At 36.9% G+C, this 19,290-nt stretch overlaps 2 protein-coding genes across 3 annotated transcripts in view; one reads left to right on the forward strand and one right to left on the reverse strand.

Moving 5' to 3' along the window:
• Positions 1-19,290, reverse strand: part of LOC127429809 (tripartite motif-containing protein 59-like) — a 226,887-nt gene that overhangs the window by 176,799 nt on the left and 30,798 nt on the right. The window lies entirely within an intron of this gene.
• LOC127429791 (structural maintenance of chromosomes protein 4-like) overlaps positions 1-19,290 on the forward strand; it is a 44,532-nt gene that overhangs the window by 1,100 nt on the left and 24,142 nt on the right. For both annotated transcript variants that reach the window (XM_051678996.1, XM_051678997.1), the window contains exons 3-7: positions 5,489-5,682; positions 6,434-6,625; positions 11,356-11,532; positions 15,040-15,204; positions 15,406-15,533. In XM_051678996.1, coding sequence (XP_051534956.1) covers positions 5,489-5,682; positions 6,434-6,625; positions 11,356-11,532; positions 15,040-15,204; positions 15,406-15,533 — 856 coding nt within the window. The remainder of the gene's footprint in view (positions 1-5,488; positions 5,683-6,433; positions 6,626-11,355; positions 11,533-15,039; positions 15,205-15,405; positions 15,534-19,290) is intronic.

Raw genomic sequence — 19,290 nt, forward strand, 5'->3', positions numbered from 1 at the left:
TTATATGTGTGATTGTTATTGTCAACACCAGTGTTTATATGTGTGATTGTTATTGTCAACACCAGTGTTTATATGTGTGATTGTTATTGTCAACACCAGTGTTTATATGTGTGATTGTTATTGTCAACACCAGTGTTTATATGTGTGATTGTTATTGTCAACACCAGTGTTTATATGTGTGATTGTTATTGTCAACACCAGTGTTTCAGGAGACTTTCACCACTCGAGTCTGAGCATTGCTTTGTGAAATAAACTGATATACTGTATGTGTGTGTTCCTCGTCGGGACACTGATCTTTGGTTCAGACTTGGTATCGCTGATGGATATATTTCTGTTCTGCAGTCTTTCAGTACTTCAAATTGTACTTGTCCTGACAACATTTTCACTGGCCACACTACAAACATTTTAGTTTACTTTTAGAAAAGTTGCGTGTAAGATTATATACAGTATAATTATATATTTAATGTAAAAATTAAGTTTGCTTTGCCAAAAAAAGATACAATTTACAGCTGTAACACTTTCATGATGTGACTCCATGACAGCTATCAATTCAGTGGCTTCCAGTGTAAAACATTACTGATTTGTAATGCTGCTTTATATATTTTGTATAGTAATTTATATAAATGCACTGTTTCAGGGCTCAAAATTAAGGATTTTATCTGCTGTGCCTGTTTGGATTTGTACTTGTACTGCCAACGTTCACTAGCCCCACCAAAAAAAATGCTACATTGTGTTTTTAACTATGTGTTTTAGTATGTAAATGTGGCAGGAATAATATTGATATTTTTCATTAAATGTTACATTTTCATTACAATAAAATAGCTTGGCTGAAAAATAATGACATACAATGCAAAACAACAGTGATTCATTTTTAATTTTCAACCCATTCTTACTGAATACTCAAGACTGTGACAAATTATTCTCTCAATTTCTCCAAGTTCTTAACGATGATATCCAGCTAGATAATATTACCATGGGCAAAGTTAAAACATTAGCTTGTTCTATACATTGCAGAGATCCAAATGTTTATGCTGCAAGGCACAGAAACACATTTACAAGATTAATGAATATAACATTTGGTGAAAATGCAGCCCGTACTAGGGTTGTGCCAACAGACGATGATCTCGGGGATGGACGATGGTCAGAGTGATCGGCAATAACTGATGCCTTTGACCACGTCGAGACGATATTTGGCTTGTTTTCCCATTAATGTATTAAATTATTATTAGTATTACAAATTTGCCCCACCATAGTTTCACATCAACATAACACTTGCGACACTGGCCCGCACGTGTGCCCGCGCACACACACACTCCAACTGACAGACTGACTTCGAATGCATGCTGAAGAACAACAGAAAGAAAATGATAATCGGGCTTCTAAAGTGATGCAAACTAAGAAGGAAAAAAGAAAATAACTGAGCTTGAGCAAACATTGAAGGAAGCGAATGATCGAAACGAAAAGTGAAAGGGAAAAAGACCACGGCAGTTTCTCATCTCATCAAACACTCGTCAGACTCTTCATCAGCCTTTCCAACAAACAGATTACTCCATTAAAAATGTTTTAAAAACAGACTACAAAACTACAGCCCATCAAAACTGAATATATTCACAAATTATGACAAAAGTGCTTGTTATAAAAGAGACATACCATCATTCATATACAGTTGTAATCTGAGCCATGGCAAAAACGGCACCATCACTATAATTGTTTTTATGTCTTCATTTGTGTAAGTCATTTTCCGCCTGCATGTTTAGACGGATACTTGCTTGATGGTAAATGGAAAGGTGGTTACTTTTATATATATATATATATATATAATATTATTTTTGATCACTTCATTTTATTTGCTTTTTCGTTTTGTTTGGAGTGCAGTTTGAACTTAGAAATGTATTTGATTTGAGTTTTTCATTTTTTAAATTAATTTTCAATGCAAAATCAATAAAGTAAGAATATTCACCGATCCCTCAGCCCGGGAGTTACCAATGTAATTGGATATTGCGAGATATATATCTATCGTGAAGGACAGAACAAAATGAATGTATTCACACATGATGTATTTTCCCAGACAACGAAATACCCGACCGGTAGAGAATGCACAGATGAAGTAGGTTCGTTGCCAGAGGGATGTTGCCCTTCACAACTGTTATAAAACCATCTTTCAAAAAGTTGAACAGCACATTTTAATTGCACTTCATTTATAGTTAAAATAAATAAAAAAATAAAGTTCAAAGTTTGAAATCAAGGTGTCTTAACCCTAACCCTGTTTAATGAAAATCAACCCATAGTATCACCTAGCGTCCAACCAGCGGTAATACCGGTGTGCGTCAGTTTGAATGTGATCACCGCAACACCGCTTTACTTGCTGAGCTACCCAGGCCCCCAGCAGGTCATTCTTATCCTTAAGCCCTGTGATTTTATATTTTTAACATATTCTTACTAATGCTATCACAAAGCATTCTTGCCAACAAAAAAAAACATTATTGCCATTTGTTTCCCTTGTTATTGTCATTATGATTGGTTTCAATGAATTTAATTTACATTAAATAATTTTGTCAGGCATCTGCTCGTAATGTTCTTTATGTTGGCTACATATCTTAAACAAGCTGAGAACTGTTTTCCTGACTGATTTGATTATTTTGTTTCAAGAGTAATTTTTAATGAATTAGCTAGCAGCTCCAGTTTACGGAGTTAAGGGCAAAAAGTAAAATGATCAGTTATCAGTATCAGCCACAATGAGATGTGAATTATTGGAATTCCATGTTGTTGCATCCCTAAATGTATTTGATTAATACTGCAGCCCTTACCTCATTTATGTCCACTAGCTAGATACCTTTACCTCCGTGACATATTTAAAGGAATTTTCTGGGTTCAGTTCAAGTTAAACTCAACCAACAGCATTTGTAGCATAATGTTGATTACCACAGAAAATGTTTTGGATTTGTCCCTCCTTTATTGAGGAAAAAATAAAGTCAAATGTGAGGTTCCAGCGAGCACTTAGAGTGGATGTGAATGGGGCCAGTCCATAAACATTCAAATCTTAACTCTTTCAAAAGTATAGCCTATAGAGGTAAACATTATAGATGTTAACATGACTCTTTGATGAAATCTCGTTCTGCATGATTTTAGTGGACTAAAATTACTTTCAGGATTTATAGCTTTATGTCGTAATATTGGATTTAACTTTACGCACAAGGTTAGTAAGCTATTCTATTACACTAAAATAATGTTAACATTTATAATGTTATGTCTTGTGGCGATACTTTTGAAACAGTGTGTGTTTTAATGTTTGTGGACTGGCCCCATTGTACACTATAAATAAAGAAGTTAAATCTATGGTAAAATACCAGCAGCTGTGTTTACCAGCATATACAGGAAAAAAGTATGTTTCAGGCTTTATGGCAGGGGTGCTCATTATGTCAATCGCAAGAGAACCACTGATCGATGTTGATAACAGGTTAAAAGGGGAAGAGAATAAAGTGAGAAAAGAAATACAAGTATTAAAGATTAACTTTTTATGTCCTGGCTTCTGTGGCTGCGCACTGTATGACTGACAGGCAGACTATGTGTGTGCGCTTTACATGCATGTGTGCTTTGAGTGCACTCTTGGTAATGCCTAAATGGTCAAATATAATTCAACATTCCACCAAAAATAGCAGTCTTGGCGAGGTATTCATGTAATTTCTAAAGTGAATGTTAACAGTGGGACAAAAAAAAAACAGTTTCTATTAAAATGTCGGACTTGAAGTGTAAATATAACCTTATAGACCTGCCGCTGATATGTATGTCTTTAATATTAATTAAACAACAATAACAAGAAAACAAATAAGCCACTCACTGCTATCGGCTGGATAATTTAAGTAGCTTTAAAAAGTATTAATGGAAAAGATCAGTGAAGTTTCATGTTACATTGAATTTCATCTGAATGTTTACTTGAATACTTGATAGGTTATTGCTGTTAATTTGTTTTAAAGCTGTTAAAAAAGCACTGTTTACTTTGACTTTCTTGTTCTGTTGTTTTTCACTTGTTTCTGTTTATTGCTTTTACAGACTGTTGATTTGTCTTGAGTAATTACTTGAGAACTTTGTTGTGGTATCACAATAGGCATAGAGAGTCGTTACATTTCATGTATATATTGAGTATGGTAGAGCTTGCTTTAATAACATTATGAAAAAGTAGATCTCATTTGATAGTGTGAGCTCCCCTGCTTTATGGGATGTCATTTTGATGTCTGCATATTTTACGGTTCACTACCATTTATTAAAGGATATAGACTTGATATACTAACTTTCTGGAACTATAAAAGTCTGCTTCTTACTTTAAAATGTATTGTTAATCACCGCAGTAACTACAGAAGAACACACAATGACTTAAAGTTCATCAAGAGTGACTCTAATAATAATTTTTTTAACCAATTACATTTTTTTGCTGTAAGTGCCTCACTGTAAACCAGATTATTTTATTTCTTTTTATAATAAATGGACAAGTTGAGAATTTTTTTTCCCCCATGGTAATCAAACAAATGTTGTCGCTTGAGCCGAACTTGTATTGTGCCTGAAAAATTCCTTTAAATCAATAATATTCAAGAGAGAAAGTCAGAATAAATTACTGGATATTATATTGTTTCTGTTCTCTTTGTTTTAACATCATGCAGACACGGCTAGCGTGTTTTCTATAGGGTGACCAAATTTTGGAAGTCTCAATCTGGGACACCTGGGGGGTTCGTGATACATGCATATATACTTTGTGAATATATATATATATATATATTATACGTACATTGTATTAAAATATGTAGCTTAATTCAATGCACAGATTGATAAATTCATAGTAATTTTGGATGTTTATTCAAAATGTTTCTTTATCCTTGTGCTTTTTGGATAATCATTCAAAGGAATATTTCTGTCTATTATTCGGATGAATTCATCATTTGTTTTGAAGTCATTATCCGTGTCTTTCCGAGTAAGGTATTCGGCTTCGGGCACGTCCCTACTGGTCATCCTAGGTGATTCTCTCCCGCTCTGTCTTTACTAATGTAATGAGAGCAATAGACCATCTGCTAGTGCCATCGCCGCCTAGTGGCATCTTCATGTTAAGATGATAGCGTGTTTAAAGTTTTAAAAACCTATCACAACAAAAACTAAAACTAAATATTTGTTTATGAATTTTTAGTTTTGAGTTTTTTCAGAGCTATGAAAATTTATTTTAGTTTACTTTTTTACAATCATGTTGATTTTTATTTCAGTTTATGAAAATATTTTTTTACATTTTAGTTTACGATAATAACCTTGGTACAACACAAGCTCATGACATAACTTCATAGTAGTAATCATAAATGGGCTTTTGATCGAGTTACCGACACATAATTCTTTCGTTGTGTTTGTTAGTGTCTGGTTCACACATGCTCTTGTTCTCACCAGAAATGACATGAAATAAACTGCTGTCGTGCAGTTAAGAGTTTGCTGTATTTGTTTTATGTTGCTGTAGATGTGTCTCCTCCGGGCGAGTCTGCTGAGGAGGTTGATAACCGCAGTCTGGAGGAGATTCTGAGCAGCATCCCTCCACCACCACCTCCTGCCATGAGCTCAGAGCCTGGAGCCCCTCGACTCATGATCACTCACATTGTCAACAGAAACTTCAAATCATACGCTGGAGAGCAGATCCTGGGGCCGTTCCATAAGGTACACCAGCAGTGGCTCTGTACTCATGTCATTGCATTGACATAGTCTCAAACTTCAATTTTGTATTTTTGCTCAGTGAGCAAAAAAATGAATGTGGTGATTTTTAGTGGATGTATGAAGTCAGTTCCCATCAAGTTCACAGAGGTGTCCTAACAGAGGAACCACAGGTGGAGTTCAGCATGTTCACTGACAGACAAAATGTCTTGATTTTCAACACCTATTGTTTTAGCATTTCAAACCTTACAAACTTCTTTTTGTCAAGTGTTTTGCTTGAAAAATGTGCTGTCTGTCTTTCAGATAAACAACACTTGTTTTGACGTTATCTAATGCAATGACATAAAGATTTTAAGTGTCCATTTGAGGCCTCTATTTATCTGCTACTCAAAATGTTCTCAACACAGTAATAAATCAGAGGTCTCATAAGTTGACTACAAATGCATCCCACCGTAAATGTAGTACTGGTATTACCACTAAATGATTGTTATATCTGTGCCCAATTTCTATTTACAATACTTCACAACCTTTTTTAAATATGTATTATTTGTTTGTCTTCTGTTTTGCCCTTTTTTGTGAAACTTTATATCTGTGATTTAAGTATTCTACTTACTAGAACCTCTATATAAATAAAGTGCACCCTTGTAACGTGCAGATACTTACAAGTAATATTTGCATTTACATGTTCCTAGATGATTGATTGATTTATATTTTGCCATAATATATTTTGACGTTTCACTCTCTATTCCTCCATCAGCGCTTCTCCTGTATCATCGGTCCAAATGGCAGTGGGAAGTCTAACGTGATTGACTCCATGCTGTTTGTGTTTGGGTACAGAGCTCAGAAGATCCGCTCAAAGAAGCTGTCGGTTCTGATCCACAGTTCAGATGGACATCAGGACGTTCAGAGCTGCACTGTAGAGGTGCACTTCCAGAAGATCATCGACAAGGTCAACAGCTTCACATCACACACTTGAAATACACTAATGACAGTGATGCACCGAAATGGCAGAAACGGAAAATTCTGGACACTGTGCCCAAAAACTGAAACCCGATAATGATTATTTTAAATTTGACTTACAGCACCTTTAAACAGATAGCACGCGTACATCTGGAAAGCGCTGCATTCTAATTAACATCTGACAAACATCTTAAAAAGAGCAGATTTACAAGCATCATAAATGTCTCAAAGACATCTGGTGAATGTCCTTTTTGACATCCAAAACTAAACGTCTTCTAGGCGTATTGCAGATGAGCAAACAGTCTGAAAATGCACACATGAAGTAGATGTTTGTGTGACCAGAGTGTAGATGTTAAAACTGACTTTTGGCTTTTAGCACAGGTTTACCCCAAAAAAAGAACAAATACATATTTTCCATTTCTAAAGTTTTTCTCTTGTATATCTGTCCATCATTCATGGGCTTCTCTGTGACAGTGTCACTCATAGGTCCAGTTTCAGATGAAAAGCATAAATTTGCTTATGCTTGAGACTGCAGGTTAACTGTGTAAGCAGGACCTGGTTTCCGTCAATGTATCATCAATCATTAGCTGCCATTTATATTATTAAACCATGATCTTTTCACATAAACAATGCTGCTTCTCCTTGTCAGTGTTTTTGTTACTGGATTTTAAAGTAACTTTTTCTGTTCAAATTTTTCTCTTTTGGACAAAAAAACGGAAATAGTGAAAAAGAGACAATTTCATTAACTGGCGTTCTGGAAATGCCAACACCTTCACCAATTTTACTATTGATATACAGCATAGCAACATCTTTATTAACCTGATCTCATTAATGCATCAAATAAAAGCTCAAGCTGCATATTTAACTGGGCTTTTATCCAATCGGGCCAGTGCTGCACTGTCACTATATCTGACATTTTTGGTCGTTGGTTATGTATTTTTATGTCTTACACCTTGTCCTAACCAGATGTGATGCGGAAAGATTCCAGTGTAAAGCAATCTGTCTGTCCACGCCAGGCGTGACGCGACACCATGATGTTAATACACTAAAATGAGGATAATTGATAATAAAATGTAGAAAACACAGGATTCACAGATGGAAAAGTGAAAACTCATTTTCTCACAAGCGCCGTAATGCTTTCTGTGGGAAGCCCCGAGGAGATAAATACACAATCACATACATACACAGGGAAAAGTTACTTTATGAATCGCATCCTCCTTCAGTCTGTTACGATTGTTTATGCTCACGCGGTCCTCCTGTTGTTATTTCGCCGATCTCCACGTGACAGGGAAGCAGAGAGAAAGTCAGAATGAGCCACTATGTCTCCCCACTGCTATTCTGAACCGGTGTGTGTGTGACAGAGCTCTGACTGAAGAGAGCTAGACCTCAAGCACAACATGCTGTAGGTGTGTGACACCCTCGGCCAAAAGTTGTTCTGAACCGGCTAGTGAGATGCCGACGTAATATACTGTAAATATAATAATTTTAGACCCATTTGTTGACTGTGCTGCCTAGTGCAACGTCGCAGAAATAGAAACCATTTCAAAAATAGAAAGCCCTATCACTGGTTGTGTCACGTCTGTTTAAGACAAAAACTCTGATTAACAAGGAAAAGATGTGTGTTGCGGCGTGTCTGGTTAGGACACGTGTTAAGCTTTAACTTTTTTCTTTTTTGATGATAAATTGAACATTTGTTGCATATTTTGCTGATTCAGTTGTCACCATGTTGCTGATATTGAGTTTATTGTAAACAACTGAGCAAGTTTTGAATTTTTTTTAACTGAATTTGTTAAAATATTCGAGTTTGACAGGGTTTAGATATTTACAGCTATGCAGTATGGAGCTTTAGGGTGAATCTCATGAAATCTGTCAAGAAATGTAAGGGCCATATTTCACCATTTAATTAAAATAAATCTGTTTTGCATGAAAATGAAGCCTATTTTAGGACCATTGAGATTTTTGTTTTACACTGACACTTTTCGAAATCTTTAATAATAGCAGTAGCCTCCTGGGGTATAGAAAAATCCTCATTTTCTCATTCTTATTATGATTGGATAACAATATACTGTAGATTTTTTTTAATGCATCACGATCTTAATCTGAACCATCTTGATATTGATTCTTTAATCCCAAGATTGATCTTTTACTCCCAAATGGCAACCCTCTATAATAAAGTAAATCACTCACATATGCGACCAAATTTCGCACTATGCTACTAAAAATGTGTGTGATTCTTAGGCCTGTCACGATAACTAATTTTGTTGGACGATATATTGTCCCAGAAATAATTATGTTAAACGATATTATTGTCATTTACAGACCATTTTATGCCACTGATATAATGATAATATAATAGCATAATAATGCAAGTACACCCTTTCAAAGAGCAATGAACTTTTAATTCTGAAGAATATTCAGACACTGGGATTGGAATGTAAAAAACTATTTGTGAAAGTCGTGAAGGCCCCTCTCCATTTCCAACTGTGGTTTTTGCTCCCAGCTCGGAAAACTGGATTGGATGGGTATGTTTTAGATGAACTTTTAGGTTAGTTGCATTGACACTTTTCGTTGTCACTGTTTTTAAACCATGTCGACAATCCGACTCAATCATGTTAATGGGCTCTCATTCGGCTTAAAGCTAAAATGTTCCCACACCGGAGCTGTGGAATGCGGCTTTGAAACCAAGTCCATTTGGACTTATTCTTCCAAACTTTCTGGCTGGAATTATGCAGTCATCGGGAAAAAACGCATATTAGCCTCGAGTAACACGTAATCTTCACCTGTCGCTGTCCGCTCTCTCTGTGTGTGTGTGTGTGTGTGTGTGTGTGTGTGTGTGTGTGTGTGTGTAGCTGCCTGATCCCCGCCTCTGACACAGAGAGCAGACGAGAGGACAGAAGCAGGGCGACTGGCTAAAATGTTGGGGACATTAATTCTTACGTAAACAAACACGGATGTAAAAACAGTGGGCAATATCGAGGTCAACAAAAATGATCGAGGTCATGTCCATATATTGTATGATAAGTCGATAACGTATGATTCTCCACAGGCTGGAAAATGAGATTTCACTCAGCAGTGATTTGAGTAGTAACCTTTCACTGTATGTTGAGAGTAAAAGTTTGGTTTGACTCTTTCTGTGTAATGTGTGTCTAAAGACCAGATCCACACAATCCATTTGTCATTGAAGAATGTCTCTTTAATATCCTTTCTGTTCTTTAGTCAAAAGAAACATTTAATTCTGATGACACAATGATGCAATAAAAAAAAAAGTGCACATCCTCTCTCGTTAATATGCGCTCACTGGCTGATGCCGGTAGTTTTTAACAGTAGCGATTTAGCACTTGTTCTACATTTCATATATATATATAAATACTTGTAAATAGTACAAATTCTGCATTTAAGCAATAAACATGTAACAAGTATTTACGCAGCATAATATATGCAATTTCAAGACATTTATTTATGGAATACACTAGGGCTGCACAATTAATCGAAAAACTAATCGCGATTGGCTGCCATGATTATGTAATCGTGAAAACCGATGATTACAGTGTTCAGTTTAAATCTGCTCCTGTTGTGTCAATGGTTTCTATTTATAACGTGTTTTTGCAGCGGTTGAGTATTCTAACCAACTGCTAACATGTCCGTTGGGCAATGAAATGGCAATGGCCAATCAGAGCCGCTTAAATGATTCCTCCGTCCAATCAGTAATGACAACTGATCCTAATGCGCAGGTTTTAAACATTCTGAATGCTCAGATGCTTACTTATGTTCCACCTCTGTTTGCGGTGGCACACGAAAATGAATTCTGAAGAAATATCACCTGACACTGGAAAAGAAGCTGTAGAACGAGAGAAAAGCACTTTGGAATTATTTTGGAGTCATTGCATATTGCACCATTTGCTTTGTATGTAGATGTTAAATACACTGCAAATGAGCAACACAACAAAACTAAAACGATCCCGTTCTAATCAAGTGCAGATGTTTGTGCAGAGCTTCATTGAGCTCGTGTTGAATTGCAGGTCTCAAACAGTGTAAACCTGCAGTGAGTGACAGCAGTCATTGTAATGGGAGAGTTTGTCGTGTTGCTCGATTTCTGTGTACAGTTTATTAAAAATCTAATAACAGTTTTGTTTTGTCGTGTTAGTAAGTAGGCCAGTGTGAATTTGATTTGTACAAAATAGCAATAAAGTAATTGAGCTTAACTGTTCTAAGTGTGTTTTGGAGGTGTATCCAACATAAAGAATATGGCATAAATAGCATATTTCAGGAATCACTGTCACTGTTATCGAGTCTGCTCTAATAAGACCCATTTGCCACGCAGCTGGTATTAGTAGAGTTAACATTTTCACGAATCGCACAAACTCCGATCGCAAATGACTTTTTAATTTCCAGAGTGCACCAGTGAGTGAATTTATTTCATATGTATGCAAATTAGACATTGTAACCAAACTATTCCTATACTATATATATGAATCCGAATCTTTATAAATACCCAGCCCTAATTCTGATTATTGTAATGCTTAGAAATGACACTTTTTAAATGTTGAAGTACAAGTGTAAGTAGACATTATGGTAGTATTTCTTGTGCTGAATTTATTTAATAAGAATAAAAAAAAATCTTGCTCATTCTGAACATGTTTCAGTTTCTTTAAGTAAAATGTTTTCTTATATATATATATATTTTTGTCTCTTGTTTTTCTGTGTTAATTGTTTGTTCAGGAGGGAGACGACTATGATGTGATCCCCAACAGTTCATTCTATGTGTCGAGAACTGCAGGGAAAGATAATTCCTCTGCATATCACATCAATGGTAGGAAAGCCACCTTCAAAGATGTGGGCACATTACTGCGCAGCCACGGCATCGATCTGGACCACAATCGCTTCCTCATTCTACAGGTAATCACATACAGCTTTATTCAGGCATATAGTGTGTTCTCTAATCCTTTACAAGCACAATTAGATTGAATTAAGTCAAGAACTGCTTAATTTAGGTGAACTGCAATCCAAGCACGTAACCCAGTGACCTTAGACTGCTGTAGCAGTCCATCATGGTTTTCAACACTGCAGAAAGGTACAAACCATCATCTGCTGCTGTAGGATTTTAAGGGACTCCCATATACTGAACTTGGCAAAAGTCATTGTAAACATAGGTCAAAGGGCAACATGTGTCCACTCTTCCTTCCCCGCTTTAGCAGCACGTAAATATTGGCGTGTGTTAACGACAAGGCCAACCCCAATATTGTGTGTGCTGCTTCAGTGAGGCAGGAGCGAGCCTCCCATACCTTTATCATTTACATCATGATTCAGTTTAATATGATTTATCTACTCCACTTCTGCTGTCTCATATGAACATATATGCTGTTCATTGAGTTTATTCAGCGGATTATGTCTTACTTGATCCATCTCCGTGAATTATTTTGATCATACTGTGAGAAGCTTTGATTCACACTAAAAGATCTATATTGTTGTTCGTGTTTGTGATGGCTGCATTTACATTTTTAATATTTAAATGAGAATGTGATTTGAAGAGCTGGCATTCTTGTTTTTCCTGATTGCCTGTTATTTATTGGATATTTGGAGCTGTTAAACTGCCTCATTGTAATTGTGCCGTTACAAAACGTGGACCATACATATGATGATATTCATGTCACACACTGTGTGCAAGACATAGTGGCAAACAGTAAACTGAACCATACTTTGGCCTTCAGAGTAACACAATACACAGTGTAAAGTACAATGCTGCCATTGCTGAGTTTGAGTTTAAGCATTATTAGTATAATGAAATAACTAGCACAGAGACATCCAATACTGAAGGCAAACTAGGGTCACATCGGAGGCAACGTGATTATGCATGATTATTTTCTACAAGCTGCAGCAGCGATGATGAGTTTGTTGATTTGCTCACTAGAAATAAGACATTTGAGACACTTCACAAGCTATTTCAATTCACCTGCTGGACAAGCTGACTCACAGTATTATATTTACACAGTCTGAGGGGTGATTAGAAAGAATCGAGTGTAAAAAAAAAATACAAAATATATTAACAGTTAAAACATAATTTGGAATAAGAGTAAATATGTGCTACTGCCACGCAAACTCTGTAAATGTTTGCATAATGTACATTTGTTTAAAATCACTGCGTAATGCACACTCATGGCTGTTAAAACAAATGTTTAAATGTGGTGACATTTAAACGCTTAAAAAGACTATATAATGCACACAATAAAACTAATGTTCAGTCTGTCCCAGGAATAAATACTTTAATACTTGCTAACAACAGCATAGCTGTTAACAACTTTTAACAATTGCATGGCAATAACTATTACATAATTGTGTGGAGAAACCACCACGTTTTGGTATACAAAGGCATTTTGATACAAGTACATACAGAGGCACTGCAAGTCAGCAATAGTATTAATATTATTCATATTTGGTGAAGAAAAACACGTAAGATCTGTAAAGTTAAAGTTCATACAAGGCAAAAATGCCACAATATGGAATACATTATGAAGACAATCCACGTAAGATCAGAGTTTTTTTTTATTTTTTTAAAGGGGATGCAATCATGTTAAGAGAACCCATATGAGTAAAAAAAAAAATTAGTTTTTAAGGCATTTGATTTCTTCCTCGTTCCTTCAGTGTTTAATGTCAGTGGTCAAAACTGCTTTCTGTGCTTTAGCGCCACCTGTTGCACTGGTTTTGGTAACTGCATCTGCTCCTGACACTCATATTTTATTGATCAGGGCATTTCATCACCAGCAAAGAAACAAAATCAACACTCACTGTAAAAAATAAATAAAGCTTTGCCAGTGTGTGAATGTTCGCTCCAGGTGTGAATGGCTCGTTATTAATCCATTGTTGTGATTCAAAACGTTAATCGCGGTGAGAAATCACGTTCATGGCATTTCTATATTCACTTTACATTTCACTTTAAATTTTAAAGTGCACAATAATATCCCTATTGCTTGTACACTTTTTTCTACCACATCTTTTCCTTCCCTTCGCCTCTCTATTAATGTGCTTGGACACAGAGCTCTGTGAACAGCCAGCCTCTTTTGCAATGACCTTTTGTGTCTTTCCCTCCTTGTGCAACGTGTCAATGGTCGTCTTTTGGACAACTGTCAAGTCAGCAGTCTTCCCCATGATTGTGTAGCGTACAGAACTAGACTGAGAGACCATTTAAAGGCCTTTGCAGGTGTTTTGAGTTAATTAGCTGATTAGAGTGTGGCACCAGGTGTCTTCAATGTTGAACCTTTTCACAATATTCTAATTTTCTGAGATACTGAATTTGGGATTTTCCTTAGTTGTCAGTTATAATCATCAAAATTAAAAGAAATAAACATTTGAAATATATCAGTCTGTGTGTAATGAATGAATATAATATACAAGTTTCACTTTTTGAATGGAATTAGTGAAATAAATCAACTTTTTGATGATATTCTAATTATATGACCAGCACCTGTAATATAAAATATCTCAAAATCCTTTAATAAAGATGCATTGACCTGAGAAGCAGCATATAAGATATTTAGACTTGCTTATAGAGAATAGATCTTGAATATAAGTATATTTTATCTACTGCACTCACAGAAGTATAACCAAGTGAGAAAATACACTTATACACAAAATACACTTATTTAAGATATATTCTCTTAAAGCAAGTCTAAATATCTTATATGCTGCTTCTCAAGTAAATGTATCTTGTTTTAAGTTTTTTTAGACAATTTTAAATGGAAAACAAGACAAAAACACTTGATAACAAAAGGACTTTTTTGCAGTGAATTTCTTTACTGAATTAAACTTAAAGTATTTTCCCCTTTAATTCAGTGAATGTCATTTAGAGGTATTTTTAAAAGTGGATTTTATTCCTCTAAGTCAGGGCACAAGCTGAATTATCAGTTAAGAGCTAATGATTAATCTGTGCAGTAATCGCTGAATAATCATTCTAATCATTGTTAGATTAATTGATTTTTAAAATAACTATTAGTTGCAGCCCTACATGTGGTGCAAAAAAATAATAGATTTGTTTACATTTTCAACCCATTCTAGCTGATGCTTCTGAGACTATCACAAGTCATTCTGAATAAACCTCATCTATGTTCATCAACTGGCCTGAAACTGTCTCACACTGACCTCAGGCCAGAGGGACGTCCTTATTTTTCAGCCCTGAATTCTCTGTCAATTGATTTTTACAAGGGCGTTTTAGTTTACATGTAGTGCTGTAGATGTGTTCTGTGACATTGTCAGAGTGAAGTGCAGCAGATGAAATCTATATATTAAATGTAAATGGAGAGATCTGTTTATGTGTAGATTTGTCTCTGTTCTCCTTCAGGGTGAGGTGGAGCAGTTTGAATCTATCTAGTATGTATTCTGTAAATGTGTTTTCTGTCATGTCATTGTCAGGGTGAGGTGGAGCAGATTGCGATGATGAAGCCCAAAGGTCAGACCGAACATGATGAAGGTATGCTGGAGTATCTGGAGGACATCATCGGCTCGTGTCGTCTCAAAGAACCCATCAACATCCTGTGCAGAAGAGTGGAGTTGCTCAATGAGCAGAGAGGAGAGAAGGTGACACAGTACCTGACGAAATATCATATAGCATGATCCACAGCCACATTCATTACTTTCATGAGCTAAACACTTCAGTCTATTGTTGTGCTGTATGTTGACTTTATTATTGTCACTCAGCTGTGTTTCATTATTTTGCTCATGAGATGCACATCCTATGTAAATGGCTTGATGTAAGAGTGTTGGTGAATGTGTTTGCAGCTGAATCGAGTGAAGCTGGTGGAGAAGGAGAAGAGCGCTCTGGAGGGAGAGAAGAATAAAGCTGTGGAGTTCCTCACTTTAGAGAATGAGATCTTCAAGAAGAGGAGTCTGCTCTGCCAGTTCTATGTGTAAGACAAATGTCCACTGAACTCTTATTAAACACTTACAAACACTACTTCAACATCTAAATTCACTGCCATTTCTTTCTTAACACCTGTTCCTGGTCTGATTGTGAGCAATTTCAATTCGTGACTCTTTGTCTTCATAATCAAAATGTAATAACTTTCTCCACCTCTGAAGCAACTTTCCTTTTCTACCTGTTTTACTTTTGTGTATTTTCTGCAATAATTCCAGCAGTGATTTAATGTGAATTAAGGCAGTAGGGCAGACTCACCTCTTTCTTTTTTTTTTTCATTCAACTTTGACCATCACAGTCATGATTATATTCATTTACAACATTATAATTTAGTCCAAGAAAGAATTTACCATTTTCAAAATCAACCTACAAGTTTAGATGGGTTAACATAATGCCTATATAAAAACACTCTCAACTGTTCAAAAAACTCATGTAAACTCAGCAAAAAAAGAAACGTTCTCATTTTCAACTGCTCTTATTTTCAGCAAACTTAACGTGTAAATATTTGTATGAACATATAAAGATTCAACAACTAAGTCATAAACTGAACAAGTTTCACAGACATGTGACTAACAGAAATGGAATAATGTGTCCCTGAACAAAGGGGGGTCAAAATCAAAAGTGACAGTCAGTATCTGGTGTGGCCACCAGCTGCATTAAGTACTTCAGTGCATCTCCTCCTCATGGACTGCACCAGATTTGCCAGTTCTTGCTGTGAGATGTTACCCCACTCTTCCACCAAGGCACTTGCAAGTTCCCGAACATTTCTGGGGGGAATGGCCCTAGCCCTCACCCTCCGATCCAACAGCTCCCAGACGTGCTCAATGGGATTGAGATCCGGGCTCATTGCTGGCCATGGCAGAACACTGACATTCCTGTCTTGCAGGAAATCACACACAGAACGAGCAGTATGGCTGGTGACATTGTCATGCTGGAGGGTCATGTCAGGATGAGCCTGCAGGAAGGGTACCACATGAGGGAGGAGGATATCTTCCCTGTAACGCACAGGGTTGAGATTGCCTGCAATGACAACAAGCTCAGTCCGATGATCCTGTGACACACCGCCCCAGACCATGATGGACCCTCCACCTCCAAATCGATCCCGCTCCAGAGTACAGGCCTCGGTTGAATGCTCATTCCTTCAACAATAAACGCGAGTCCAACCATCACCCCTGGTGAGACAAAACCGCGAGTGTCAGTGAAGAGCACTTTTTGCCAGTCCTGTCTGGTCCAGCGAAGGTGGGTTTGTGCCCATAGGCGACGTTGTTGCCGGTGATGTCTGGTAAGGACCTGCCTTCCAACAGGCCTACAAGCTCTCAGTCCAACCTCTCTCAGCCTGTTGCAGACAGTCTGAACACTGATGGAGGGATTGTGCGTTCCTGGTGTAACTCAGGCAGTTGTTGTTGTCATCCTGTACCTGTTATGCAGGTGTGATATTCGGATGTACTGATCCTGTGCAGGTGTTGTTACACGTGGTCTGCCACTGTGAGGACGATCAGCTGTACTTCCTGTCTCCCTGTAGCGCTGTCTTAGGCATCTCACAGTACAAACATTGCAATTTATTGCCCTGGCCACATCTGCAGTCCTCATGCCTCCATGCAGCATGCCTAAAGCACATTCACACAGATGAGCAGGGACCCTGGGCATCTTTCTTTTGGTGTTTTTCAGAGTCAGTAGAAAGGTCTCTTTAGTGTCCTAAGTTTTTATAACTGTGACTTTAATTGCCTACCGTCTGTAAGCTGTTAGTGTCTTAATGACCGTTCCACAGGTGCATGTTCATTAATTGTTTATGGTTCATTGAACAAGCATGGAAAACATTGTTTAAACCCTTTACAATAAAGATCTGTAAAGTTATTTGGATTTTTACAAAATTATCTTTAAAATACAGTGTCCTGAAAAAGGGACATTTCTTTTTTTGCTGAGTTTTACAAAACAAAATTCTTCACAATAGATGATTTAAAGGAATAATCCAGGTTCAACACAAGTCAATCGACAGCATTTGTGGCATAATGTTGATTACTGAAAAATAATAATTACAAAAATTATAATTTCAACTCGTCCCTCCTTTTCTTAAAAAAAAAAAAAAAAAGCAAAAATGTAGGTTACAGTGAGGCACTTAATGGAATTGAATGGGACCAATTGTTTGGAGTTTTTTTTTTTATTATTATTTTATTTTTAATTAACATTTATTAATTCTTACAATAATAAAGAAAAGCAAAAACATATTTACATACAAACATCCCCGCGGTCACATGAGTAAATACACAGCAAAAAAAAGCAAACAAACACACAAAAATGTATATATAAAATAATCATACTCGAATAAAACTATACTACTCTCTCCACGCCCCACCCCGAGAGCCCTCTGAAAACTCTTAATAGTTGCCCCATTTCCCAACAAACAAATCCAAGTTACCCCGTCTTCCAAATGACACCTCTTCAAAACCCGCCACTGTCCCCATCTCCGTGCACCACTCCCGAAATGGGGGCGCACCAACTGATCTCCAGTCACTCAAAATAATCTGCCTGGCGATCATCACACTGGTCAGAACCCAATTCTCTATGTGACTATTACCCACATTATTGACTGCCCTATCGCCCAGAACACAGAGTCTGGGGCAAAACAAAACCCAAGCGCCCAACATGTCACCCACAAAACTCTGAACCTTCAACCAGAATTTCTGGATCTCAATACACCACCAAAACACATGGGCTGTGTCCCCATCCTCCGATTGGCATCGCCAGCAGGTGGGTGTGTCTTTAAGACCAAGCCTATACAATCTAGAGGGGGTCTAATATAATCTATGTGAAATCTTGAATTGCATAAGGCGCAGACTTGACATTTTTTAGAATCCTTGCCCACACTCCCTCCTCCAATACCGAGTTTAGATCTTTCTCCCATAATCTCTTGATAGAAGTTGAAGCTCCGTCCCCCAGACTCTGAATTAGCAGGGAGTAATACACTGATACCTCATGACCTTTCCCAAAAGCAGTAATCACCTCTCCCAGAGTATCTGCCACTTTATGGTTTATGGGTGTGTGCTACTCCCAAAAATAGCACAGAGCAAGTGGCACAGCTGTAAAATAACAGATCTGGGAATCCCAAAATGTTGAACCAAATTTTCGAAGGATCTCAACACTCCACTCTCATATAGGTCAGCGAGTGTAGTAACCCCCCTCACAATTCACTCTGACCAGCAGAAAGGGGACTTATTAATACATAATTTAGGGTTCAGCCATATGCTTGAGGCAACATTTAAATAAATGTCTAAATTAAACACTCTGGACACTTTTGTCCATACCGAATGCAAATGCGAGATAACGGGGTGTGACTTAACTTCTCTGATTAGTTTAATAGGCTTTACAATGTCAAAATAGGGGCAATAACTTCCTGTTCAATACAAAACCAGGGAGGAGCTCTCTCAAATGGAAGTGACCAATGAGCCAAATGTCTGAGACTGAACGCATAATAATAAAACAAAATCTTGGGTAGGCCTAACCCACCTTTGTCAATCGGCCTATGTAACGTATTCAAATATAATCTGTGATGTTTACCATTCCAAATGAAGGACTTCACTATGCTATCAAATTGCTTGAAATAAGAGAGAGGGACATCTACAGGGAAAGATTGTAGCAGGTAGTTGAATTTTGGAATACAATTCATTTTAATAACATTAACCTTCCCAATCATTGATAAATGTAATAAAGCCCACCTGTCCACACTGCTCAAAAACCTTTTTATTAAAGGA

The sequence above is a fragment of the Myxocyprinus asiaticus genome, chromosome 39, assembly GCF_019703515.2.
Source record: "Myxocyprinus asiaticus isolate MX2 ecotype Aquarium Trade chromosome 39, UBuf_Myxa_2, whole genome shotgun sequence".
In the NCBI taxonomy this organism is placed as follows: Eukaryota; Metazoa; Chordata; class Actinopteri; order Cypriniformes; family Catostomidae; genus Myxocyprinus; species Myxocyprinus asiaticus.